The 26,416-nt window shown below is 44.5% G+C and overlaps 1 protein-coding gene across 4 annotated transcripts in view; it reads right to left on the bottom strand.

Annotated features, from left to right (window-relative positions):
* SYT7 (synaptotagmin 7) overlaps positions 1–26,416 on the bottom strand; it is a 227,142-nt gene that overhangs the window by 50,848 nt on the left and 149,878 nt on the right. Inside the window, exons 3-6 of one of the 4 annotated variants that reach the window (XM_081837220.1) lie at positions 25,154–25,233; positions 19,143–19,274; positions 17,781–17,996; positions 11,759–12,121 (exon numbers count right to left, since the gene is read on the bottom strand). In XM_081837220.1, coding sequence (XP_081693346.1) covers positions 11,759–12,121; positions 17,781–17,996; positions 19,143–19,274; positions 25,154–25,233 — 791 coding nt within the window. The remainder of the gene's footprint in view (positions 1–11,758; positions 12,122–17,780; positions 17,997–19,142; positions 19,275–25,153; positions 25,234–26,416) is intronic. The other 3 variants (XM_081837221.1, XM_081837222.1, XM_081837223.1) reach the window with 3 other exon arrangements.

Here is a 26,416-nt window from a genome sequence, read left to right as displayed (position 1 = left end):
AGAAAAATGGCATTTGCAGGAACAGGAGGTGGGAAGAGAATGGCAGAAGGAAAAAGAAAAACAATGTCTCAAGATTCCTCTCCCCCAAATTGCTCTCTCCGTCCTGCCTTGGGTATGAAATGTACTGTTTATGTGCTTCCACATTTACAATCTCCTGTGAGCTGCATGGTGGCCTTCTGTGTTCGTGGGAACAGTCAGGAGATGCCCATGACTCTGCCTGCCCAGCCATTCTTTGCACTAGTGAGGCACTCCCTGATGGGCTGCTGGCCCTCTGCCTGGGTATGACATACAAAAATATATATTTATTTTTTGAAACTGCTGATTGCTCAAATCTGGTAAAGAAGTATTTAATTCATAAATAAAAAGGGTTGTTTTCCCCACTGTGAATTATAGTTGAAACTTATCTTTGGTGAAAGTATTTCATAGCACCATTCCACAGACAAAACTTTTTTTTTCTTAAAGGGTTTGTGCACAGAGGTAAGCAGAGAACTGTGTGTATGCCCACAATGGACTTTAGGTTTCTGAAACTTCTGGAGGACAAGGAAGTAGTACGTGTGTGTGTGTGTGTGTGTAGGGGGAGACAACAAAATTCAGCACAAATATTTCCGATGGATGTGGATGGGAAACAAGCACACAGGGGAAAATCAAATCTGCACAACTCGTGTGTGCATTAGCACCCTGGTGTGTACACAGCCTTAATTCTAAAGTTGGAGTTGCACTGATTGTGGTTTCCAGTTGCTTGCCTTTCTTCTATATGCTCCCCCTTTTCTTTTTGTTAACTTTGCAACACTTTAGAATTCTAAACAAAAAGTGGGGGGAAGCTATGATCCTTGCTTCAGACAGTGAACATTTTCACCCACGGAGTGCTCCATGCTACTTTGAACGGATGACACAGCCTCATTATTTCAGCCTCCCACAGGCCTTGGGGTGTGTGTGTGCGTTAATAAATGCATTTGCATTAAAAGGCAAGGAGTGATGTAAAAACAAGTTTTTACAAGAAAACAAAACAAAACAAAATGTAAAGGACTTTCTGGGGGTGGGGTCAGGGTGATGGAACTAAAAGGAAGTGGCTTCTTGAGAAAGAACAACAATTGGGCTGATTAGCTAGTTCGCATTCTGTGGGTACATTTTTCAACCAATTAAGGCTGAAATAAGCAAATGGTGCTGTGCAAACAGAGATGTCCGGAATCCTCTAGAGATGAAATGAGACTCATCTTTAAATCAAGAATCACACAAACCAAGCAAGAGGTTTATGAAGCTGCATATGAATATCTTTTCATTTTAAACTAGGGCATATTCTGTGGTGCAGGTGATGTGGCTCAACAGGAAGGTGTATGTGTAAAATTAAAGAAATGTGGCAGTGTATTAGAATTCATAGAACCAGGACCAGTATGCAATGAATTCAGAAGTCAGCTAGTCTAACCTACTACTGATGAGCTTGTTACAGCTGGGACATGTGTGCCCCAGAATTAGGTGATACTTGTAGCTTTGCTCAACAGGTAACAATGCAATGCGTATGGGACTGCAAGCACAACACAGAAAGCAGACATTGGTTTAAGTGGGCTGACCTACCTGACTGAGATTATTTGTCTGCATGGAATTGAAAAATGTGAGAACTCTTTTATGTATGATAATGCTTAATTTGCACCTCACTATTTGCCAATAGTTAACACAGGCACACACCTCACTAGCCTCGGCAAGAACAAAAGCCTACTTCTGAGTGGCACTGCTCCACTGATCATTTAATCAACAGCCATTTGCATCTTGTCCAAACAGCATCTACCGCTACTGTTTTGTGCTTGGCACTCAAGTTCCAAGTTGTCCTTATTGGTTCTTGCCCTTTTACCTGTTGTTCCCTAAAGACATTCAGTTGTCTTGAATCAGGAAACCCAAAAAGGTCCCATGCCTCTGGCTGCTTAGCAACACCTTTTGTTAGAGAATCCTGCCCCTCCTCTAACCTCTGTCAGATCCCATCACCTATTATTTCAAGCATCCCTTCCCCTCAGGAATTATTGCTGTGTTCAGGCATTCACCTGAACATTCAAACTATGGATTTAGTAGTTACTGGGATTTTATCCCTTCCTTTTCTCACTTTTTCTTAGTTTCCTTAATATGACCCTTCTTCTGCTTTCCATTTGGACATTCCCTCTTGGTGCATTTAGACCTCCGGTTTAACTTGCCAGATTGAGCTATAAGGAGCAGGGAGCAGTACTAGCAATCATAGGACTCCCTGCCTCCTCCTGTTTCTATCTCTGCCACATAAAGGTAAAGGTAAAGGGACCCCTGACCATTACGTCCAGTCGTGACAGACTCTGGGGTTGTGGCACTCATCTCGCTTTAGTGGCCGAGGGAGCCAGCGTACAGTTTCCGGGTCATGTGGCCAGCATGGCTAATCCGCTTCTGGCGAACCAGAGCAGCGCACGGAAATGCCATACCTTCCCGCCGAAGCGGTACCTATTGATCTACTTGCACTTTGATGTGCTTTCAAACTGCTAGGTTGGCAGGAGCAGGAACCGAGCAACGGGAGCTCACCCCATCGCAGGGATTTGAACCACCGACCTTCTGATCGGCAAGTCCTAGTCTCTGTGGTTTAACCCACAGCGCTACCTGCGTCCCTCTCTGCCACATAAACAAGTGTAAATGATTGATCCAGGCAACATGGGTTTGGGCAGCCTCTGTTAATCACTCTACATTTGAACTAAACATTTTACTCTTTTGTAAATATTGGGTTTGGCACTTGAAGCCCCAAAACCATTTAATGCATTGATCACCATTTAATTCTGTAAAACAAAGGAACATTTTTCAATTTTAAACTCATAATTGGGACTCAGTGATTTCTGCTAATTCCCCAAAATAATTAAAAGCAAGTAAAGGTGCAAAGCAATGTTTCCCCATTGTATACAGTGAGAGCTCTGTAATGCATTTTGAGACAACTGCAGGCAGGGTAACAAACCTATCTAATTACAGATAGGTAGCCGTGTTGGTCTGCCATAGTCAAAACCTAACAAATTCCTTCCAGTAGCACCTTAAAGACCAACTAAGTCAGTTCTTGGTATGAGCTTTCGTGTGCATGCACACTTCTTCAGATACACTGAAACAGAAGTTTCCAGACCCTTCTATATAGTGAGAAGGTGGGGAGGGGTATTACTCAGAAGGGTGGTGGGAATGGGTGATTGGCTCTGTAGCCAGACTGATACCCAGAGAGAACTTGCTACAAGACAGACCCAAAAAAGAAAATAACAGAACACCTCTAGTCATCACATACAGCTCCCAAGTTAAAACAGTACAACGCATCATCAGAGATCTACAACCTCTCCTGGACAATGACAGTTCTCTTTCTCAAGCTCTGGGAGGAAGACCTTTCATTGCCTACAGACAGCCACCCAGTCTTAAACAACTCCTAACCCACAATAATACTACAACCAGACCTAACACGGACACTGGCACCAGAGCCTGCAATAAACCCAGATGCCAACTTTGCTGCCACATACACCCGGACAACACCATTACTGGCCCCAACAACATCACACATACCATCTCGGGACTATTTAATTGCTCATCGTCTAACATTGTGTATGCCATAAAATGCCAACAGTGTCCTTCAGCTCTCTATATTGGACAAACAGGCCAGACCTTACGCCAAAGAATAAACGGACATAAATCGGACATCAGGAATCACAAGACAGAGAAACCAGTAGGAGAACACTTCAATCTCCCAGGACATTCTATACAAGATCTCAAAGTAGCTGTTTTACTACAAAGGAATTTCAGAAATAGACTGGAAAGAGAAGCTGCTGAATTACAACTTATCACCAAACTTAAAACCATGGAGAAACCTGGTCTGAACAAAGACCTTGGATTCTTATCTCATTATACATGACAAAGCCATTTTTCACCTTTTCACCCCTTGCTTTTTCCTGTAAGACCTATTGCAGTCGTTAAGAGTCGTCAACAGGCTCATCACAGCTATCTGCCAATCACCCATTCCCACCACCCTTCTGAGTAATACCCCTCCCCACCTTCTCACTATATAGAAGGGTCTGGAAACTTCTGTTTCAGTGTATCTGAAGAAGTGTGCATGCACACGAAAGCTCATACCAAGAACTGACTTAGTTGGTCTTTAAGGTGCTACTGGAAGGAATTTGTTAGGTTTAAACCCATCTAAAATACAGTGCTATGTCTATAACAGCCCTACCATTGATCAACCACATAATCTGGACCAGTGTGTGCTATAGTCAGACAACGGATGCACTGCATAATGTTGCAAATAGGTTCAGATGACCTTAATAAGTGTATTTGATACAGGTCACATATTTACAGAGTAAGACCTTTCAAGAGCTGTGGAATAGCCTCTCCACACAGGTTGACACCTAACACCTACTCAAATGTACTTTCAGCACCAGGCAAATACCTCATTGTTGTTTTAGTAATTTTAAATTATGTTGTAGCTTTGAAAGCTGTCAGGTGGGTGGGGTTGCCATGAGGTCACAAGGACATCGGGTGACCAATACAAAGGCAAAGGCAAAGGGCTCTGAAGGCACTGTTGATCAGCTGGTTGGGGGCACTAGCAAATCTCTGCTTTTTCAAGCACCACTGTGATCATTTTCTCTTGCAAAGGAACAGGGCTTTGCAGGCAACACCAGTCAGTTGATAGAACTGCCTGCAAAACCCTTTCAGCAGGGAGGTACATCAGTTTACATACCTTACACCTAATTTCATGTATGATGTCATATGTAGAGCAAGTTGGCGTGGCTTTGCCAAAATGGCCTTGCAGAACAAATAGGCAGGCCTGCCCTTGCCCTGCTAAGTGGCAGCAGCACTGCAATTGGGAGGGCAGTGCCCCACCACACTGGGTACTCCTGCTGACCTTAACGGATATTGCTTTAATGTTGCATTTTGTCTTATTTGTTTTTTACAGTTTATTTGTTTAGCTGCCCAAATACATTTTTGTTACGGAATGGCCTATAAATAGGCCAAATAGGTAAAATAAACAATTACAAGTATAAGCTAGCTGAAAAAAATATGGAAATATTTTAGAAGTTAGGTGTGAGTAAAAGCCACGCCAGGGAATCTTTATTGGGTGCCAAGTCTAAGAACAATTACAGAGTTCGCATGTTACATTAATTCATAAAGGTAAAGGTAAAGGTACCCCTGACCATTAGGTCCAGTCGCGGATGACTCTGAGGTTGTGGTGCTCATCTCGCTTTATTCACTGAGGGAGCCGGCGTATAGCTTCCGGTCATGTGACCAGCATGACTAAACTGCTTCTGGCAAACCAGAGCAGAGCACGGAAACACCATTTACCTTCCTGCTGGAGCAGTACCTATTTATCTACTTGCACTTTGATGTGCTTTCAAACTGCTAGGTTGGCAGGAGCAGGGACCGAGCAACGGGAGCTCACCCCATCGCGGGGATTCGAACCGCCGACCTTCTGATTGGCAAGTCCTAGGCTCTGTGGTGTAACCCACAGCGCCACCCGCGTCCCACTGTGAATTATAGTAAACTATAATTCATGTTAAAAATTGTTTGCTTTAAAGCTCCTGCAAAGCTCCTTCTCAGCTGCTGCTGCTGCTGCTGCTGCTGCTGCTGCTGCTGCTGCAGTATAGACAAATAAGCCAGAATCTGGCTAATCATCCAAACGTGTGCTCATTCCTCAGGGCCGTCTTAAGAATATCCCGCGCCGTGGTGCAAAGCTCCCTCTGGCACACCCCCTCGTTTCCCAGAGTATTTTAGGGAGGATGGCGCTGCCAGCGGGGCTGGAGGAGGCGGGCAGCAGCTGGAGGGTGACTCCTCCAGCAGGGAAGAGGCGGCTGGATGCGGCACCTCCTGGCTCAGCTGGCTGCTTCGTGCCGTGGTGGCCACAGCAGACAGAGGCTCCGGGTGCGGGGCTGCTTCGGCACGGCATGGTCGAGGCGGGCGAGGGCGGCGAGCTGATGCCAGGAGGTGCCACATCCAGCCTCCGCCTCTTCCCTGGTGCTCTCCAGAACTTGGCGCCCCAGCGCCCCACGCCACTAGCCTCTATGGGTATGACGCCCCTGTCATGATTTCCGCCCCGCCAAACAAACCAAGAATGGTAAGCACACTGCTTCTTCCCATTAAACCATGGTTTCTGACTATAGTTTTATGTGAAATGGAAACTCAGCCACTATAATGATCCTAATTAAATCATGATAATCACTGTACAGATAAATCGTTGTAGTTTGTTCATTTCAGCTGAAGACGGCAAAATTATTTATATAACCACAAATCAATTAAACATTGCAATCTGCTACTGGAGATATTTGACCAAAGCATTTCATTACAGTCCCATTTACACAGAGGTCAGTTCAATCCAAAACAGGCTTTCTACTCTCAGCTCAAGTCGGGCTGCAGACACTACTTGCTTTGGTTGCGGAGGCAGAGAAGAAAAGGAGGAAGTTAGAAGTGTGTGCGCAGAAGCAGGGGAGATGCCTCATACAGCTTAAGACCAATGTTTCCTTCCCAAATCTGCTTCTTAGAATTCAGAAATAGATAACATCTGGAGTATGTGAGCTAGTGCCCAGAAATAGGAAGGAAGAATAGTTGCTATTTCTTATTTTAATTAATTGACAAAATTTATATACTGCTTAATTGCAGTGTAGTAAGTGCTTTATAAGAAATAGTAAAATTATCAATAAAAATGGTTAAAATCAATTAAAAACATTAAGGATAATTTAATTAACAGTAAAAGAAATTAAAACATGTCAGCAACTATGGTTCTAGATGGGCTTGCCTAAACAAAAATGTTTCAAGCAGGTGCTTGAACAGCAGAGGCACCTGCCTGGTGTCAACAGGCAAGGAGTTCCATAGTTGTAGGTGCTGCCACGCTAGGAGATAATATTTGTACAACTGTGTAACAAGTATTATGTGGCACCTGTAACTGTCGGTTCCACAAAGCCACATAAATAGGGCTGGAAGAAATACTGCCTAGCTCTGGCTTAGCAAAACCTGGCTCTGAGAGGTCCCCACTAATCTATTCCCTAAAAACTTCCATAGGGTAAAATTCTACAGCCTTCCTAAGCAGCCCATGTTCCATTGCTCAGCTGCTTTTATAGCTCCGCCAGTGTTTTACTTAAATATTTCCTGGAGCAAATTCTCCTTGCGTATTATCCAATCTTCCCTGAATCTTTTGAGGAACTCCCAGTCTCTTCCAACATACTTTTGAATAACGTGCCCCCTCTCTCCCTAACATTCCTGTCACTAGGCTATAAATTTATCAGTTGCCTTCATCCCTTCCTCATACAATTTGCCTTCCAAAACTGTTGTCATCCTTATAGCCATAGCTTTTTTCCTCTGAATTGTTTCTAATTTCTGTGTCACAGAGATGCCGCAGGCTCAACAGCAGTTTGGCAGGCTTTATAGCATCAGCTGAATACCACTACTGTTTATTAACTCTTACTGAGAGTAGCTATATGACCAAAGACTACAGAAGCTAAAAGCAACTGATCATGTCCCTGTGAGCTCAGGAGAGTACAGTGGTACCTTAGGTTACATACGCTTCAGGTTACATACGCTTCAGGTTACAGACTCTGCTAACCCAGAAATAGTGCTTCAGGTTAAGAACTTTGCTTCAGGATAAGAACAGAAATCATGCTCCGACGGTGCAGCAGCAGCAGGAGGGGGCCCCATAAGCTAAAGTGGTGCTTCAGGTTAAGAACAGCTTCAGGTTAAGAACGGACCTCCAGAACGAATTAAGTACTTAACCCAAGGTACCACTGTATTATCAAAGCGACTTAACCGCCATTAGTGGTAAGGGAACAGCACCAATATACTAGTGGTTTTATCTAGCATCAACTTTTATAAAGGAGCTGTCACATAAATGACTTTTGCTTAGTTTTTTATTGATATTTGGACCTCCTGTGCAGCCATGATTTCACTTTTGTTGAGTACACACCTCTTCCCTGCTCCTTTCCTGGAACTTATAATTACTTAAATCCTCCTTATTTTAACCCAGTGCACCTACAAATGCAAAAGTGTTGAGGAGCTTTTTTCAAATGAGATTCTGAGTCCTGCATTGAGAGGTAATTGGGACACTCCTGGCTACAATGTTAAACCAACTGACTCAGGAGCTATTCCCATGGAATTCAATAGGATGTGTACCTCTGTGTGGTTAGGATCATACTGTAAGTGAGTCAACCTGTTATGGACCCAAGGGATCATGTACACTGGAGATGTTGCTTCTTCAGCTAATTAAAAGGAGGTCCTAGCAAGATCCCAGGTGGTAGATTCTAGGAAACTTATGTGCTCTTGTCCTACTTATTTGCCCTTTATTTGGCTTTATTGTGAGCTTAGAGCCATGTTGAATTTTTCTTTGATGCTCTGTCTTAGCACACTTTATCCTAATCATGGACTTTTGAACCAATGGAAAATATTACCTAAGCTTCTTAGCACTGCTGCTCAACAAACTATCTTTTGCAATGTTTTGACTTTCTACATACTTTTATGGTGTTTTTAAAATAAAAACTCTAATTTTATTTTACTTTATTCTTCATACATTAAATGCAATTTTTAAATAGGCAATATTCATTTGGCTCACCTTATTCCAATGTTACTCATGGTAGCCTTATCATTACTGTGATTTGGTAAACACATGCTCTCAAAGAGGGAATGGCCAGGCAAGGAAACATTCCTGAGCAGTAAGTATAGTGCTTTTGCCTGCTTTGGAGTTAGTGATAAAATGATGGCAGCCACACCCATGTGGGTTGAGGAAGTAGCACAAAAATGTCATGAGATTAGCCTGGTTTTGGCTTCATTTAAAATATCACAGCTAAGAATGCTAAAGTAAAAGGAAAAACAATTATTTGTCCATAGTCCCTTTTGTGAGGTCCCTGATCACACACACTGCCTCAGATAACTATTTGGGTGGTATTCCACTCTGTGTAGCTCTATGTAATTTGTAAATCCATGCAGAAACCACACACAGTACCAATGGTATTCAAAATAAAAAAAATAAAAAAAATTCCTTCCAGTAGCACCTTGGAGACCAATTAAGTTTGTTATTGGTATGAGCTTTTGTGTGCATGCACACTTCTTCAGATACACTGAAACAGAAGTCACCAGACCCTTATATATAGTTAGAGGGTGGGGAGGGGTATTACTCAGAAGGGTGGTGGGAATGGGTGATTGGCTGATAGGTGTGGTAAACCTGTTGACGACTGTTAATGACTGCAATTGGTCTTACACGGAAAAAGCAAGGGGTGAGATGGCTAAAAATAGCTTTATCATGTATAATGAGATAAGAATCCAAGGGTCTGGTGACTTCTGTTTCAGTGTATCTAAAGAAGTGTGCACACGAAAGCTCACACCAATAACAAACTTAGCTGGTCTCTAAGATGCTACTGGAAGGAATTTTTTAATTTTTTGTTTCGACTACGGCAGACCAACATGGCTACCTACCTGTAACTAAAATAAATTAACTTACTGTTAATCATATGTGCTTGTATATATGAGAGTTTGTGGTTGAGCTGGGAATCTTACAATCTCTTGCGGCTGTGCCTGGCCCACAGCTATCCTTCTTCCAAATTCTCACCATGGACTTCCTTAGCCGCGCTGAAAAATCCCACCAACTGAAGAGTATAATGCCCTCCCTGAAGCTTAAACACACCACAACTTCAATTCCCTATGTACCATTCACATGAATGGCTAATTGTAAAAATTACTACAAGCACGGGCAAATATTGGCTCACGCTATGGCAAAGAGAAGCGCAAGAATCCCCCCCCCCCCTGCAAGGAAGTAAGGGACATTGTCAAATTCCTAGATAAGGTGACAGTGAAGGCTTCAGCTTAACCATTGGCGCCTGGAATTTAGAAGCTGTCACCAACAGGGAAAGTATTTAAGACAGATTAAAAATCACACGCTTCAAGCCGCTCTGACAAAGCTGCCTTTACAGATCACAGCAAGGAGGATCTGAAGGACCGATAGGCAGGGATTTGGTGGATAAAAAGACCAAACCCCTGTTTGTGAAGGGGAACTGAAGAGTCACCTCTTTCTGGGAGGGTTTGTCAGCTTTGCAGTGATGTAAAGAAAACCTCGGTGCAGGAGAACGGAAGAAGAGAAAATCTCTCCTTAATGTTTCAAGGCAGGTTTCTCCCGTAAAGAGGCAGCATTTGTGCTGGGGGCTGTGTGCTAGGTTGGGATGTGGGGAAATTGGGTTCAAATCCCTGCTCAACCATGACACTCCTAAAGTGGCCAAGGGTCCATCATTTGCAAATTCCATTTGAACTTTTGGGGATGGGATGCATTCACCCACTTTGCATACCACATTCCCCGGTTGCCCAGCTCAAGCAGAAACCTGCACTCACGGGCTACAATATTAACATAGCTGTGGAATGGAAGAAATTAGAAGGTCATCTAATCCAGTCCTTATGCTGAGACTGGACTCCTGTATATAAAGGATCTATTTCCATTACACTGTGCCAAGGGCTAAGAGTACATAGGTCCAGGCTGTGTCATGGCAGAAGTGACCATGGGGCAAAACAAATGTTATAACATCAAATGTTCTTATTTTCAGAAAGGATAACAATTGAACCATTATGTTTGTTAAATGATGAGGAGAACAGCTCTCCCCATACGAACTGACCCAGCCCCTGCAATTATCATCTGAGGCCCTTCTTCTTGTGCCTCCTCTGTGAGAGGTCCAGAAGGTGACAACATGAGAACGGGTCTTTTCTGCAGTGGCTCCCTGCTTGTGGAATGCTCTCCCTGGTGCCTTTGTTACTTATCTTTAGGTGCCAAGGGGAAATATTCCTCTTCTCCCAGGCCTTTGGCTGATTAAACAACCTGTGACCATTTAAAATGTTTGTGTGTTGGGGCTGGTGGTGGTATGGTTCTTGTTGGTTACTATGGTGTGTATTTTTGTGTTTTTATATTGTAAACCATCCTATGATCCTTGGATGAAGGGCACTATAAAAAAATTAATAAGTAAATAAATAAATAAATAAATATTTAATTAATAATAGTGGTTGTAGCTGGAGATTCCACTGTATGTAATTAGAAAGCTGAGGAACCCAACAAAGCAATGGCTACTAGAATAATTCCAACATGGAAGAAGACAGAGTAGTCCTTCTCTCCACCTCATATCAGATTAGGAATAGACAAATTTCTCCACTTTGTTTTTCTCTCTTTGAATTTTTCCAGTCTTATTATGCCACATTTCCACATCCATTTGTGATTTTTAAAAATGAAGTTCTCCTAAAAATTCATCAACATTTTAGTGTACGTTTCTTTTAACATACCCATTTTTGTACCCAATTTTGTATTCTAATACACACATTTTTAAAGCATTTTTTCAGAATGTCATGCATTTTGCTACTTTCACTAATATATGCATACTTTCTGCACACTTTCCCCTAATATACATTTTTTGTACACATTTTGGGTGGCAGAATTGCATCCAAAAATCCAGAGAAGTATGAATTCTGAAGGACAGCTGTGTTTCAGGTTGCAAAGTGTTCCGAGAAGGGCAAATTGGGTGGCTTCACATTGAAATGCGAACCGATCCAAATAAGAAGATTAGAGTTTGGAATGTGAAACTGGACAGTTTGGTGTCTAAGGGGAGAAGGAGATTGCTGATCCTTCAGCTGGTGATGAGCTAGCTGCATGACAGTACGAGCTGACTGTCTCACACACACTGCAGCCTTCAGGGGGGGTCAACTGCCTGTCTCAACAGAGGGCTCAAAACTAATGGAGCAACGAACAAGTGCAAGAACATGCAGAGAGAAAAAGAGAAAGATAACTTACAGGAAAGACTTCATATCCAAGCCTCGATTCCGAATCTGCCCCACCATATGGTCCCAGCTCCCAGGATTGGAGCGGCTACGACCACCACCTGTCCTGTGCTTGGAGCCAGCAGGGGTCCCTTGCCGTGACTGCGCACTCCGACAGCCCCGGGGATTGCCACTGGTGGAGGTGGTGTGGGACTGCAGGTGGCCCAGGCTCTGGCTGGTGGTGGGCTGGCTGTGGTTGGGTTTCTGGTGCTGGCTGAGTGGCTGTTGGAGACTCTGCTGGCGCATGAGGGTGCGCGGGCGCTGGCATTTCGGGTCTCCTGCTGAGGTGGGGATATACTCAAGGGTAGTGGCTGTGGACATGGTGGAATCCTCAAAACTTAGGGAGGTGAAGGGCGAGGGAAAGGAGAAAAAGGAGAAGAAGGTAAAGGGGCAAAATTGGAGGAAGGAAAAGCAGATAGTTAGAGAGAAGATGCCCCAGCACAGCACTCTCTCTGCCAGGCACCTTCGGAAGCAGCAAGCCGTCATTTGGGGTTGCAGCTGCACCTCAGCTTCTCCAGCAGCATGGAGCCCCCGCCCTGTAGCCATTTTGCGGCCTTCCTTGCTTGTCAGTCCTTGAGCTCAGTGTGAGATCGCTTGCGAAGCGACTTCTCCTCTCCGTGCTCCTTTGCTTGTAAGGAGGCTCAGAACACCAACTCTCGTTTCCGAACTAATTAGGCTGCTTTGTGAAGGCAAATCCCCTGGTGCCTGTGCTGCTGCTGCCTGTGACATGCGGCGCACCCAACAACCACTTTCCCCATTGGCTGTGTCTGAATCAGCACACCTCACCCAAGTGGCAGTGGGAACAGGAACTCTCACATGTCCTAGGAATGGTGTCACGGACACTGATGGCCAAGCTGGTGGCATGCTCCAGGGCTCAAGTTTTATTTTTTAAATGAGGCTGTAGCAGTTCCCTATTCTCATCTTGAATACAGGTACAGTGGTGCCCCGCAAGACGAACGCCTCACAAGACGGAAAACCCGCTAGACGAAAGGGTTTTCCGTTTTGGAGGCGCTTCGCAAAACGAATTTCCCTATGGGCTTGCTTCGCAAGACGAAAATGTCTTGCGAGTTCCTGTGGTTTTCCCCCCTTCCCCCCCTTTCCTAAGCCGCTAAGCCGCTTATCAGCTGATCCGCTGATAAGCCGCTTAACAGCTGATCGCTAAAAGCCGCTAAACCGCTAATAGCGCTAATCCGCTAAGCTGTCAATGGGCTTGCTTCGCAAGACGAAAAAACCGCTATACGAAGAGCCTCACGGAACGGATTAATTTCGTCTTGCGAGGCACCACTGTAGCTTTGTCTTCCAGAGCACATAGTTACACTTAATAGGGTTGCCAACTTTTTCCGGACAGGATTCTACACCTTTAACAGCTGCAAGGTAGTCAGAAATGAAACTGCTGTAGCTTTTCCTGCTATTGTGTGCCAAAGTTGGCATTGGGATTTGCACTTTTGCCTGTTACGTAGCAGTGAAAGGAACAGAAACCTGTCCACTAAAAGGTGGCAAACTGGGGGAGTTGTAACAATTACAATAGCCATGTCGGGCTTGGATTTGTTAGGCCAGGCGTGGACAACTTCTCAGTATTTATGCTCCTGAAAGTTGCCATATTGTCTTCTCTCACATGAAACATTCCAGTGAAATTTGGGGAGCTGTTTGAGAAGGGAACTAAACTTGAAGGTTGCAGGCCTGTGTTTTCAAACATGTGTCACTGTCAGACAGCTGCAACACAATGTGTGTGTGTGCGTGCGTGTGTGTGTGATTCCAGAAGATGAGGTGAGTAGGAGAGGGGTGCTGAAACTTTCCTCCATACACTGTTTTGAGTGATCAGATGCAAAAGAGCAAAAGGCTTCTGTCCTTTTGTGCAGAAGAGGGAATTTCAACAGTTTGTCATGAAAGCTACACCTGCTGAAATTCTCTTTTCTGCAAAACTATGAAAACAGCATGAGTCCTGCCATCTTTGGCATCTGTCCATTCCATCACTGTGCCTCCATCTTCCGAGGCCACTTTCCTCCTATCTGGGCTTCATTCTGGTCTCATACCACAGCTAGGAAAAAGGAAGCTGGGTTGCATGGTAGCAGGTGGGGAGGGGGAGGGGTGGGGAGGCAAAGAATAAGCTCCCACACCTCCACTTGAAATTGCCATCACTTACTTTTTCAGTGTGACCTGTGTTTGAAGATGCATGCCTTGTTCTGCCCTCAAAATCAGGACTGAAGTACATCACAGTGAGGTGTCCTGTACCCTCCTGAGAGTGGATGCATGATGTATAGTTTGGTATAGCTATGCCTTACTGCAGAGGTAGCTACTTTGGTACCCTCATGATGCTGTTGGGCTAACGTCTCCCATCAGTTCCACCCAGCTTGGCCAATGCGAAGGGATGATGGGAGTTGTAGTCCAACGGCATCAGGAGGGCACCACATTGGGTATCCCTGATGTACAGTTACTGGCCACGCCCCTACAGATGTGTGAGAGAGCCTTGTAGGAATGGTCTGTAGCCTGTGGACAGTGAAGCACAGGACAGAACATATGGCTTGAAAGACAACACAAGAAGTGCAGATTGCTGTCAAAAATACATGACAGAGCCCCACAGCTAACCACACAGAACAAGTGGTTGAGCACACATTCGGAAACACAATGCAGATATTAGCTAACCATTCAGCCAAAGACTTGAGAAGAACAGACATGGCTGATCACACTGTTAGATGAAAGGACAGGAGGGAAGGCATGCAGGTACTCACAAAAAAGGCCTCATGGTCAGGGCTGTTCATTTTCTGCTGGTCTGCACTTGCAGAATTCCAGGTGGAATTTGATATGATCAAAAGGATTTAGATTCCTGAACATTTTTTTGGAACATGGGAAGCTGCCTTATACTGAGTCCCCCTATTGTTTCATCGTATTGTTTAGGGTTCCAGATAGGAGCTATCTCCAACCCTATCTGGAGATACTGGGGATTGAACCTGAGATATTCTGCACATAAAACATGTGCTTTACCATTGACTTATGGACCTTTCCCTTCATTTATTTAGAAATGCTTTATAAGCCTTTATGTTGGTGGAATAAGAACTAAAAGCTCACTGGCATTACTGGGCGGCAGAGTAGTATGGCATGCATAGCTAGCCATCCTTCTCTTGTGACCTTTAATCATCTTCCTGCTTCTAAGTTACCTGCCACCACATCTGCTCTTGCCCTTGCCCCAAGTTCTAAATTTTAGCAGAAAGCCGAGTTCAAGTACACAGTGTAGATTTGCATCCACCTTACTGAATCGCATAACTTGTTCTGAGTGCTTGATTTGCCTTTCCATAGTAGAGAATTGGCTTTCCTTCCTTTCAAATTGGCTTTCCTTCCTTTCAAATTTTAAAACACCATTTCTGAACAGCCCTGCCTGCAGTTAAAGCCAAAGCCAGAGTTAGGAGTGGGAAAACAAGCGCACAGGAAAGGGATGTGTACAATAAATGACAAAGCATGTAATATAACAGGATGGCTGAGAAAGCAGGCTGTTGAAGGCATAACGGTTAAGCTCTGAAGGATGCCTTTGGGTGTGCCCCCGAAGGACATGGCTGGCCTCATGTCTGAGTATCTCACAGAAACGGCCAATCCCTGAGGCAGGTGTGTCAACATGTGACAGGAGAGAGGTGCACAGGTGGCCAATCACCCACCAGTCTTACTGTTTCCCAGCTCTGCTTCTCCCCAAGCCCTCCTGCTTTCTCAGGGTGCAGCATCTGACAGCAGTCACTCTAGAGCAGCCAGATGGGGCTGACTGTGCCAAAATATTTCACAGGCCACTTTGTGTAGAAATTAAAGCCAACCTAGTTCTTAGGTTTAACCAAGGAGGCACAGAAACCAGGACCTCATGGCAGAAGGGTTCAAGCGTTCCTTACTTGCTGCTGGCCTGACCTGAAAGCCACCTCCACCAAAAACAGCAAAGAAATGCTGATGCCAGGGACGTAATGGCAAAGTGGTGGAATCTTTTTGTGTTAAGAGAAGAGAAGAGAAGAGAAGAGAAGAGAAGAGAAGAGAAGAGAAGAGAAGAGAAAGGAGGAAGAGCAAGAGAGAAAGAGAAGAGAAAGGAAAGGAAAGGAAAAGAAGGATTTGTGAAAACCTATATAAGCAAAGAGCCCAACACCCCCCTTTTCTTGCCTTGGAAAATTATTCAGGTAGCTCTGCATGCATCTGCTACCAATGAGCTTGTTTGGATCATGTACTGAGCCCCTAAGCCCAACCCCCCTGCTGCCAGGCATGAGGCAGAAATGGACCTTTCCAGCCACTGCCTTCTTCACATGCAGTGACCTCATTTCAGTTTTCTATCAAATCCTAAATTAGTCCAATTTTCAACCTCTCAGTCACAGGAAGCTAAAATTGGCTCTCCTAGGCCTGGAGCCAGCAGACTATATAAATTTCTATCAAGGGTAATTGCGGTGTGGGAAGCAGTCCCAGTGCTGTAGGGACTGTACCATTTACACCTGGCCCTCTGGCATACCTGTGGGTACCTTATCCCACTTCCAGTTCCTATCACAAGGCTATTGTGCAAGCAGACAGGTGGGCTATCTCAGACAGACAGACAAAGCAAAGTAGCGCTCCATCACAAAAACACACATGCCAGATACAGGGACAATCCAGTCACAAAAATCTTCATTATGAGGGATGTATATGACAGATTAGTTTACTCCACAATGAAAACTTCATTTAGTCAGAAAGTGCTTCAATGTCTAGGTCTAATCTAGATATGAATTAATATTAAGACTTTTGGTCTGCAGCTGAGAACATGAATTCAATAGGATAGCTCCTTAGGTGTCAGGAATGAGGCACCTGACAGGACAAACGAACTAGCGGTCATTTCCTGAGTCCACATCGCTTTTGAGAAGCCACATAGGAATGCTCATTCAGTAGGGTCAAGAGGAAGAGCTGTTTGGAAACCTAATGGAAGATAAGCCCACTAATAAAGATAGTTATGGGATCTTTCTGCTCAAGACACAGGGAGCATCTGTGAGAGATAAAAAGGTCTGGAATGAATCACACTCTGGTCTCACACTTCTGGACAGCTCACACTAGGATCACCTTGTAGCTCACAGTAAATTTACTCAGAAGCATCTAATAGCGCAGGTACTGCTACAGTTGCTATGGTCAGCCCTTTGGCCTAACCTAGCATGAAGCCCTGATCTACTGGTGGGCAGTCCACTGAAAGCTACTAATAGAGTCATAGCTCTCTTCTCCTGAGCCTTTAACCTCTAATTGGTTAAAGGTAAAGGTACCCCTGACCGTTAGGTCCAGTCGCGGACGACTCTGGGGTTGCAGTGCTCATCTCGCTCTATAGGCCGAGGGAGCTGGCATTTGTCCGCAGACAGCAGACATACGTGGCCAGTATGACTAAGCCGCTTCTGGCGAAACCAGAGCAGCGCATGGAAACGGCGTTTACCTTCCCACCAGAGTGGTACCTATTTATCTACTTGAACTTTGATGTGCTTTCAAACTGCTAGGTTGGCAGGAGCTGGGACCGAGCAATGAGAGCTCACCCGGTCACAGGGATTCGAACCGCGACCTTCCGATCAGCAAGCCCTAGGCTCTGTGGTTTAGACCACAGTGCCACCCACGTCCCTTCTCTAATTGGTCACTTATAAATTAGCCAACTAAGGATCGCACAGTGATAACACTTACTAAAAGTGAAATCCTTTTTCATATGGCAAAATTCTGTTTATTTTATTGATTTGCATATTCTAAAGACTACTTCCATATGAAGCCACAGAGAGAGAGAGTGAGTGTGTAATACAGCCCTCTGCTCCTGCACAACAGAACGTTTTTCACTGATCCCAGGGCACGGAAGACTGCTCCATCAGGTGTCACAACCATCACCTATGCTTTCCTCTGCTCTGCCTGAATCTAACACCAAGATGGTATCTGGGTTTGGTTTCTCCCCCTCCCCGTCCCCGTCCCCGCCCTCAGCCCATCCCTAGCTACAAGGACTTCTGCGTCACAAGGCCAGGCCAGGCCTGTAATGTACTCTCACTCACTTGGATAGGCTGAGCTTCCCTGCTGCTAGGTGGCTCTGCACCGTTTGCCATCGACCTCTCCCCGCCTTCCCAATGCTGGGCTCGCTGTGGGCAGACACGCTGCTCTTCATGCCGTCCTCTCGGAGCTGCTGCCTCTCCCCATGGCGTCCTTCCCGCTCCCCAGCCAATCCTGAGGTGGCTGAAGCAGCCAACTTTGCACCTGACAACAAGGTGCCACTGGGGCACGTCAGGAGAGGAAGGTGGCCGGTGGTAGTGAGAAGGAGGTCACGCAAAGAGGAGGGGGGAAAAAGAGAAAGAGAGAGAGAGAAAGAGAGAGACAGAAAGAGAGAGAGAGACAGAGACAGACAGACAAGGGACAGACAGACAGACAGAGAGAAAGAGAGACATCAGCACTGCAAAAGAAAGGGCCAAGGTGAGCCTTTGTCCCAGGCAAAGACAGCAGGCAGCCTTGGCTTGGTTGTGAGGTTATGATTGCAGCCAAAAGTTACTTTATTCCATTGACAAAGAAGGGTTGAACAATGGAGAAGGCCATTGGGAGAGGCACTGTGCAGGCGAAGGGAGAGAAAAGCCATGTTAGTGAGAGAGCTTACCACTGCCATCACCATCACCACACAGTGCAGATGCAGAGAACACGCTGAGAGGGTGACCAAAACGGGCAACCCCGTCCTGTGCTGCAGAGAAGGTGGAGGAGTGTGAGGGGTAGGAGAGCCAAAGGAACTGGGGGCGGGGGGCAGGGAGGGAAAGGTGCCGGCCTCTCTTAGGGAGCTGCTTAAGGCAGTGGTTCTCAACCCATTGGGAGCACCGTACAAGCCTAGCAAGCCGAACGTCTGAGCCAAGGCCCCTCCAGAACAACAGGACTCCTCTAAGTTTGTGATTGGGCTCTAAGACCTTGGGCAGTGTTGGCCATTGTTTCCATTTGGGTTGGTTTATGTGACTATTGTGTGTATTGGGTTTAAAGCAGAGTACAGAAGCCTACCACTTGGTTGGAAGGCCTACCCTGAGAGTTAATAGTCAGGAGCTTGGGATGTCAACGAATCCAGAAGAACACTAAATTGCACTGGGACCAGAGAAAAGGGGGAATCCAGGGCATCAACCACACAAGTCTGTCATACCAAGTACCAGTGCAAATGCCAGTAGTTGGGAACCACTGAATTAATGGATGGGAAGGGGGAGGGAGGGAGGGAAGGCAGGAGGGGTTGCTCGTCTCCATGGCCATTTGTCCATGGGGAGGGGGTGGAGTGTGAGGGAAGAGGTAGAAGGGGGAAGAAGGGGAAGGGGAAGGGGAAAGCAGGAAGGGGAGGTTGGAAGAAGGGTGTGCATATACTCACTATATATGATCAAATCAGTTAAAGAGAGACTCACTTGAGGGAAAGTCGTGGATCACCATACGGGGCGTAAGGTGATATGTTTAGTATAAACTCCTTGGGAGGGTAGGAGCTCCATTTCTGCTGCACTGTGTTGTCATTGTTATTCCAAAAGTCTCTGTCTAGATCACTACATCAGCCGGTGATGAGGGGAGAAAAATAAAAATAAAAAAGGGAAATACAAGAGAGAGAATCTAAATTCCTGCGAGGGGAGGAAGGAGGAAAAAAAAAAAAAAACCCAAATGAGAGACAGCGAGGTCAGAGTGGTGATTTCTCCTCCTGTGGAAGGTAAGCTCTGTGCCTCACACCCACATGTGTACACACACACACACACACACACACACACACGGAGGGACAGGTGGGAACAGGAGGTAAAGCTGGAGGAAGACAGGAGCAGGCACCTCCAGAATCTGGTGGAAAGAGAGAAAGAGAAAGAAAGAGAGAGAGAGAGAGAGAGAGAGATGGCGTGCAGTTAAAGAAGTTTCCCTCAGACGGCCTTACACCTTGCCTTCTCAGGCCCTCCGCTTTGCCTCCTGGGAAGGACAAAGTAGTGCCATTTTGCGTGCACTACTCATTTTTCAGTCTTCATCTAATATGGAGCCTTCTAGAGAAGGATTGCAACAGCACCTAGCACAATGGCAGCATATTTTTCTTTTTCTTTTTTATAGAAAAAAAAATAGTAGTAATTTCTGTCCCAACCCCAAAATATTGGCAGGACCTACTGCTGCTTCTGCAGGGGGAGAATATAATCTCTTCCAAGTGGTTCTCTGTGCAGAACGCATGCATCAGATTAGAGATAAATGTAACAGAGAAGCAGCAAAGAATCTTGAGTGACAGGTTAGGGAGAGCGACTCACCAAGATGGTTCCTGTGAGGCACTGAAGTAGAGTGTTATAATTCTATCAAGCGTATAGCAATGTGGCGCACATGAGCGGTATAAAAACCATGGGATTCTGTTCACGTGTACTGAAGTGAAATTCAAGAAAATCACCGGGAGAGAATTAATTTGAGCAAGGTTTTGGCTTCTGAACCCTTTCCCCGTGCCTGCCAGGATGTGTGCCTGGAGCATGGGAAGTAATAATAAAGTTGACTCTGGATGCTTGTCATCAAGAAGAGGGCCTCACGCAGCCTGAGGGATGTGGCATGTCCTCACATGGATCTTCTGCTCAGTTGTGCAGAAGGAGCCAGGGAGGGCGATCTGTCTTGAATTAGAGGCTGTGCACTGGCAATATTCTCTAAATAGGCCATGACTCCCACTCTATGATCTGATAGAGCCTGACTAAACCATCTTCTCCTGATTTTAGAGCTCATCAAATGGCTACCTAGTACTTGTTTCACAGGACTGAGATCTGACAACAATGGTCTTTGAAGTCAAGTGGCTCTTTGGTAAATTTATTGGAGACATCAAAGGTTCCTTCCAGGGTACACTTCTGTGCGCAGTCCATTCGCTGCTCATTAACTGTCCTCCTTCCGGGTTTGAGGATGAAAAGGCTTTCCACTGGCCTCTTGAGACACATAAGAGGAGAAAATGAAAAACCTGGGATAAAGGGTAACTGCATTTCCCCCAGATGACCTGTTTATTCAGCATTTGTCTTGGGCGTTGAGTTCACAGAAAGCATTTCCCCACACTTTCCAGTGCATTCTTCTTATTTTCTTGCTCAGAACTTCTCAATCAACTATACTCGACAACCTGAATTTACCAGGACGTGATTGAATCCCACCCCAAAATAGCAGCAGTCTGCAAGCACCTGAACTCAAGGCTCATTCACAGGGAATGGAAACACAAAGAAAAGTGTTACAAGGAAGTGGGGAAAGTGGAGAGGCAAGCCTCTCTCCGCTGTGAATCTCTGCTTGCCTTCCTCCTCATATGTCACTTGCCTTGTTGAGCTTGGGATCAGGGGTGTCATAGAGGCGTCCTGTAATGCTGCAATGGGACTGTGCAAGGGAAACACTTCTGCTGCTGTGCAATGTGAGAGAAGAGTCCCAGGCTTTCCATATTGCTATGTTTAGTGGCGGTTAGTACTGTTGCATCATGATGATCTTGACCCACTCATAGGCATAGCCATCCAATGAGAGCAGAATGTACACAGCCTTCCAGGTCCCAAAGACATCAGGGAGACAACAGTGAGTATCACACATTTATGATAAAAGAACAAGACCCCAGATCTCTGTATTCATCACATCTGGTTCTGCTAAGGCTTTAGCTAACGGAAAGCAGTGCTACTCAGAGACTCAAGCTACAGATGGGTCCGTGCATCCAAGGATGCAATATCTACCTATATGCAAGTATGTGCACACATACACACTCACTCATGCAAAATATGAGATGTAAGCACACATCTACATACGGTGCGCACGCACACACATATATATGAATAATCACACATAAATGCTTGCACAACACAAATGCACACACACTGAAATGTCACCAATCTTTCTGTTTGGGGGTCAAACTAGATGTCAATTTAAGGTCACAGCATCGCAAGCAGTCATGAATATGTTTTTTTCTTTATTTATTGGGTCCCCCAATGACTATGGTACACAGGAAGGTGAGGTATCCCTTCCCTCCACAACCACAGTCCAAGATGAAAATGCACCCTGTATGCAGCTATAAGGCTTAGAACAAAAGCTCCCACTGGCAACAACAGGAATATTCTTTCTAAGCTTGCAGGGAGAGAAGCGTTGCCCTTGGGATTGTGTCTAGAGAAGGAAATAATAAACTTCACCTCTGTGCATGCTGCGGTCCTGATGACAATTGTCTTCCTCCCACACTTGTTAAAAAAAGGAAAAACATATACATACAGCTTAATGCTACATAATTAGTTTGTGCAGTTTGGCCCTCTGTATCATCACCCCAGTGGGTTTCTTGGTACCAAACAGGAGGAGATACAAGTCAGAAAGTGCCAGATGTTCACACTTTTGAAGGAACACTCCTTCTACCAGATCCACATAGTTCCATGGGATGTAATCAACTTCTCTTATTTCACAACATTTCAGCTTCACCACTGAACTCCTTGGAATAAATGCCAGATCTCTGCAGTGTCGTGTACTGCAGGAAATTTGACTTGGCAGTCGCATAGGCAGATGGCAGCGAGGAACTGAGGGTTAGCTTGTATGATCATACTGGAAGGCAAAACACCAGCCATGTTGCAAAACTGATACTTAATCATGCTCTTGGGAAATGTGAGTTTTTAATCATTCCTGAAGATGAGACAAAATATCAGTTTTGCCATATGGGTGTGCATCTACAAGGAATTGTAATCATGGGAGAAATTTCACCCCAATGTGATGTATCCCTATCATATAAACTCAACTCATCGTAAGTAATTGTTGCAATGTGAAAGAAAGGGAAGAACTAAATGGAAGAAAGGGAAGAAATAAATGGAGACCCATCTTCAACTGAGCTATGAGTACAGCTGCATTGATGAGTCAAAGGAATAGCCTAGGCACCTTAAAGGTTTTGTTCCACCACATTGCTCAGCACAGCAGCTTCATGTGCTACTGCAGTACTCAAATACTGCGATATGCTCACCTCTTCCTTGCTTCTAAGGGAAAATTCTGTGTTAATCACTGGGTAACTAGGTGAAAATCCTAAACACACTTACTAGGAAGTAAATCCCATTGGAAACAATGGGGCTTACTTCCAAGTAAGCATGCATAGGAATGCACTGTCAGGCTTTAATCCTATGCCATTTATTTAGGAGAAAGACCCACTGAAATCAGTGGCCTTGAGTCCAAGCTAACATGTATGAGGATTGGGTTATCAATCTTTTCTACATAGAACACCCTTTGTTGTATGTTATAGCCCTTAACCCACCACACCCTTCAGGGACAAAAAGAAGGAAGCATCTACTTTGAAGAAGTCCAGCTCAAGGAGCTGAGCAGAATCATCTCCTGCCAACAAACCAGAAACATTGTAAACATTTTGGGGGAACAAGTACAGTTTTAACAAGGGTTAGGTTACAAATGTAGATGAAGTATATATAGAAAATGTTATGTGACGAACATTACTTTAAAAAAGAGAGTAAGTGTTCTAGGTCTCTCTCCTCTGTTAGCCTTCAAACCAAACGACAGTAGGTCCTCAACAATATTTATCGTAAAGGTCCCAAGAAAATGCAATGAAAGAAACATTTAAGTAAAAGCAGGGGTTCCTATGCAGCAAAGTTGGGAAAACCTATTCTTTATGTAAGACAATGAGGATAAAGAGACCCAGAAGTGTTTATAGAGAAGGGTGGGCCCTATCATACTATTGGAAAGCTGATAAAGGATAAAGCTTAAGAGAACTCTTCCACAGCAGGCTAAGGAAGAGCAGCATATAATTGAAGGGAATGTGTAATTTGGCTTAGTCCCCAGCTTCCTGCTAGAGAATATTTTCATAGAACCAGAGGGGCTTAAATCACAGTGACATGGACAAATATGCTGTTTACAGTTTGTCCCACTACTGAGTCTGCCACTTTACTACTACGCAACTCACTGCCAAGTCATTTCTTTGTGTGAACACACACAGCCACAAAGGAACCTGGAGTAAGTCCATAGACCACAATGACTTGGAGTTGTTTCAGTGGAAAGGATTTATTTATTTATTCAGGCTAAAGGAAGACTATGCAGCCAGCCATGAATTTTGCCTGGAACCAATTGGCACAATCTGAATATGTGGGGGCATGGTCTGCTCAGGAATCTACATACGTAGAGAATATCCATAACCACCTTGAAGTAGTAGTAGTTGTTTTTGCAATCAAGCAATAAATAAAATTTATGAGATAAATAATAAATAAAATAATTATCTTCTCACCCCATGAAAAGGGGCCAGGAGGATTTTACTAACTTTTACACTACAGACACGCCTGAGACTAAGCCCTGGAGAAAGAAAATATTGATGGTTTGCTTTTCTATTCAGGAGATTTATCATGTGCCCAGAAACAGAAGAAAGGCTGAACTCTTATTTGGACTGGTATATATCAAGTGTGGATGGCTACATAGAAGGCAGAACCGCAGTTTGGTACTGATCTCTTGGGTAGTCCGAATCTGTTGACGTCACATGTATAGGGAAGGAGAGAGTCTGAAATGTGTTGAAATACAGGCTGTGCCCAGGGGAAATGTCAAAGAAGCAGATAAAATAGTAAATGCGGGGGGTGGGGGTGGGGGAAGGCTTGCAGAAATGTAATAGGGATAGAATTGCTTTTTGAGGGATAGCACTTGGAGTTTTGAGCCTTGGGAGGTGTGACTACAGGTGTCAGATTGCTATGGTGAGAGGGTAAGAGTGATATAAAGAGAACAGCCTTATTTTCGTAGGGAAAAGTTTCAGGGTAATAAAAGAAGTGGTGCTACTCTGATGAATGTTGGGACGAGAAATATTTACAGGTGTGCCAAGAGCATTTTGGACTACTGTCTGGTTGGAAAACATAAAGGTGCATGCACAAGAGTGGGGTATTTACAAAAAATACAGGAATAATTACACAAACTGAAGCAGTATCAGGAGCTGCATGTGTACAACAGTGGTGCAGTGGCAGCTGGTGCGGTGGTACTGCGAAGCTGCCCTCCCAACACTGGCAACTCATCAGGAGAGGTCTGGGGAGAGACAGAGGGGAGGGGAGCTTGGGGCTGTGTGGACACACTGGGAGAGACAATGTGGTGCTTCCGCTGGTGATCTATGCAGCCCTGACCTCACCATCACTCAGTCCTGACCAGGTACGCTGCAGAGATACCAATGTTGGGAGGGTAGCCATGCCCTACTACACTGGCTGCTACTGCAGTAGTGTGATATATATATATATATATATATATATATATATATATATATATATATATATATATATATATATATGTATGCTTAGGATTAGAGCAATATGGCAGTGGAGGAGACACGTGATGTGTGCTTAGGACTTTTCAGCTACAGGGTTGCCTGAAGGCAAAACAGCCAACACATCCCCAATGAATATCTTCATTGTGCAGTGATTGTGATCCAAACACCTCCAATCCATTCACTCCTATAATTCCTCCTGGGACTTACTTAATGGCTTTCTTTTCACTGCGACCTCGGCTGGAATCTGGAGTTCCCACCGTCTCCAAGGAGTTTTTATAGCGTTTGCCCTGAAATGAAATGGAAAAAGAGAAGGTAAGGATAAGGGTTTATCTGGTGGGAGGAACGGCTTTGCTTCTGAAAGGAGAACAGGAAAAGATCTAGGTAGGTCCCTTTCCCTTGTCACACTTGCAGTGGCACTGTATGTGATCAGTGTTCGGAAACACAAAAGACCAGCTTTGTCCAGTAGACCCTTTGAAAGTAGAAAATTTGCATAAGTGGACTATAATTTGGGGGTGACCTCCATAGAAGTTTTTGGTAAGAGAAAATGCTCTGCTGCCCCCTGCACAGAGAAGCTAGTCGCAGTGAACTAATATCTCTGGCTATAGCTAAGGCTGAAAACAGAGTATTGTATAAAGATGGTTTTACTTAGTGCTGTAATTCCACATGTGTTTCCTCTTTGTAGATAAAATCAATCAGCAGCTAAAGAAGCATTTACCAAGTCAAACCAGGAGTGCTAAAATCATAAAACCAGAATTGCTTCTATCTGATGAGAATAAAAGACAAAGGAAATCTGTACTAGAAATACAAAAATGTATTGGGCCTTGTCAATGATCAATAGATTCCAAACATGATAGCAGCATGGACAGATCCTATGAGGTGATCACCAATGACAGCTTCATACATCACAAAACTGCCCTGGGCATGATGCCAGATTTAGTAGATCCACAGTTGAAGAATGGACTTAACCAGAGGGAAAGGTACAAGACTGGTAATTTTAGGGGTTCTTGTACAGCAAACTCAGGCACCCACCATTTAATCCTCAATTTTTAAAGTATTTACTGAAGTGATATGTCATGAAATTGACCTGGAAGTCAAAGCCCCCCCTTTTAAAAAATATATAATCAAAACAGTTTTAATGAATTACACTGATAATTTAGCAGCATGAGAAAATATTGTTACCTTAGAATTCCTATAACAATATATAACACGTACAATATAAAATGCAAAGGGCAGGAGACAAAAAGAAACTGCAGATTGATCTGGTTACACTGTTTAACTCAGGACTCATCCACACACTTGTGGATTTCTAATCACGGGTCCGACAAGTACTTTTTTGGTCCCACTGTTGTGCTTGGGAAAACCCACTGCTTACTGCTGAATTGGAACAAACGTCAACTGAGTTTTCTGCAGCTATCAGAGCAAAGTGAAATGAAATCTCCCTTGCAACTATCTGAAAATAGCTGAGAAGTT

This window comes from Podarcis erhardii, assembly GCF_964252035.2.
Source record: "Podarcis erhardii genome assembly, chromosome: 1".
NCBI classification, from domain to species: Eukaryota; Metazoa; Chordata; class Lepidosauria; order Squamata; family Lacertidae; genus Podarcis; species Podarcis erhardii.
The sequence above is the reverse complement of the archived record's forward strand: the minus strand, read 5'-3'. Positions and strand labels throughout refer to the sequence as shown.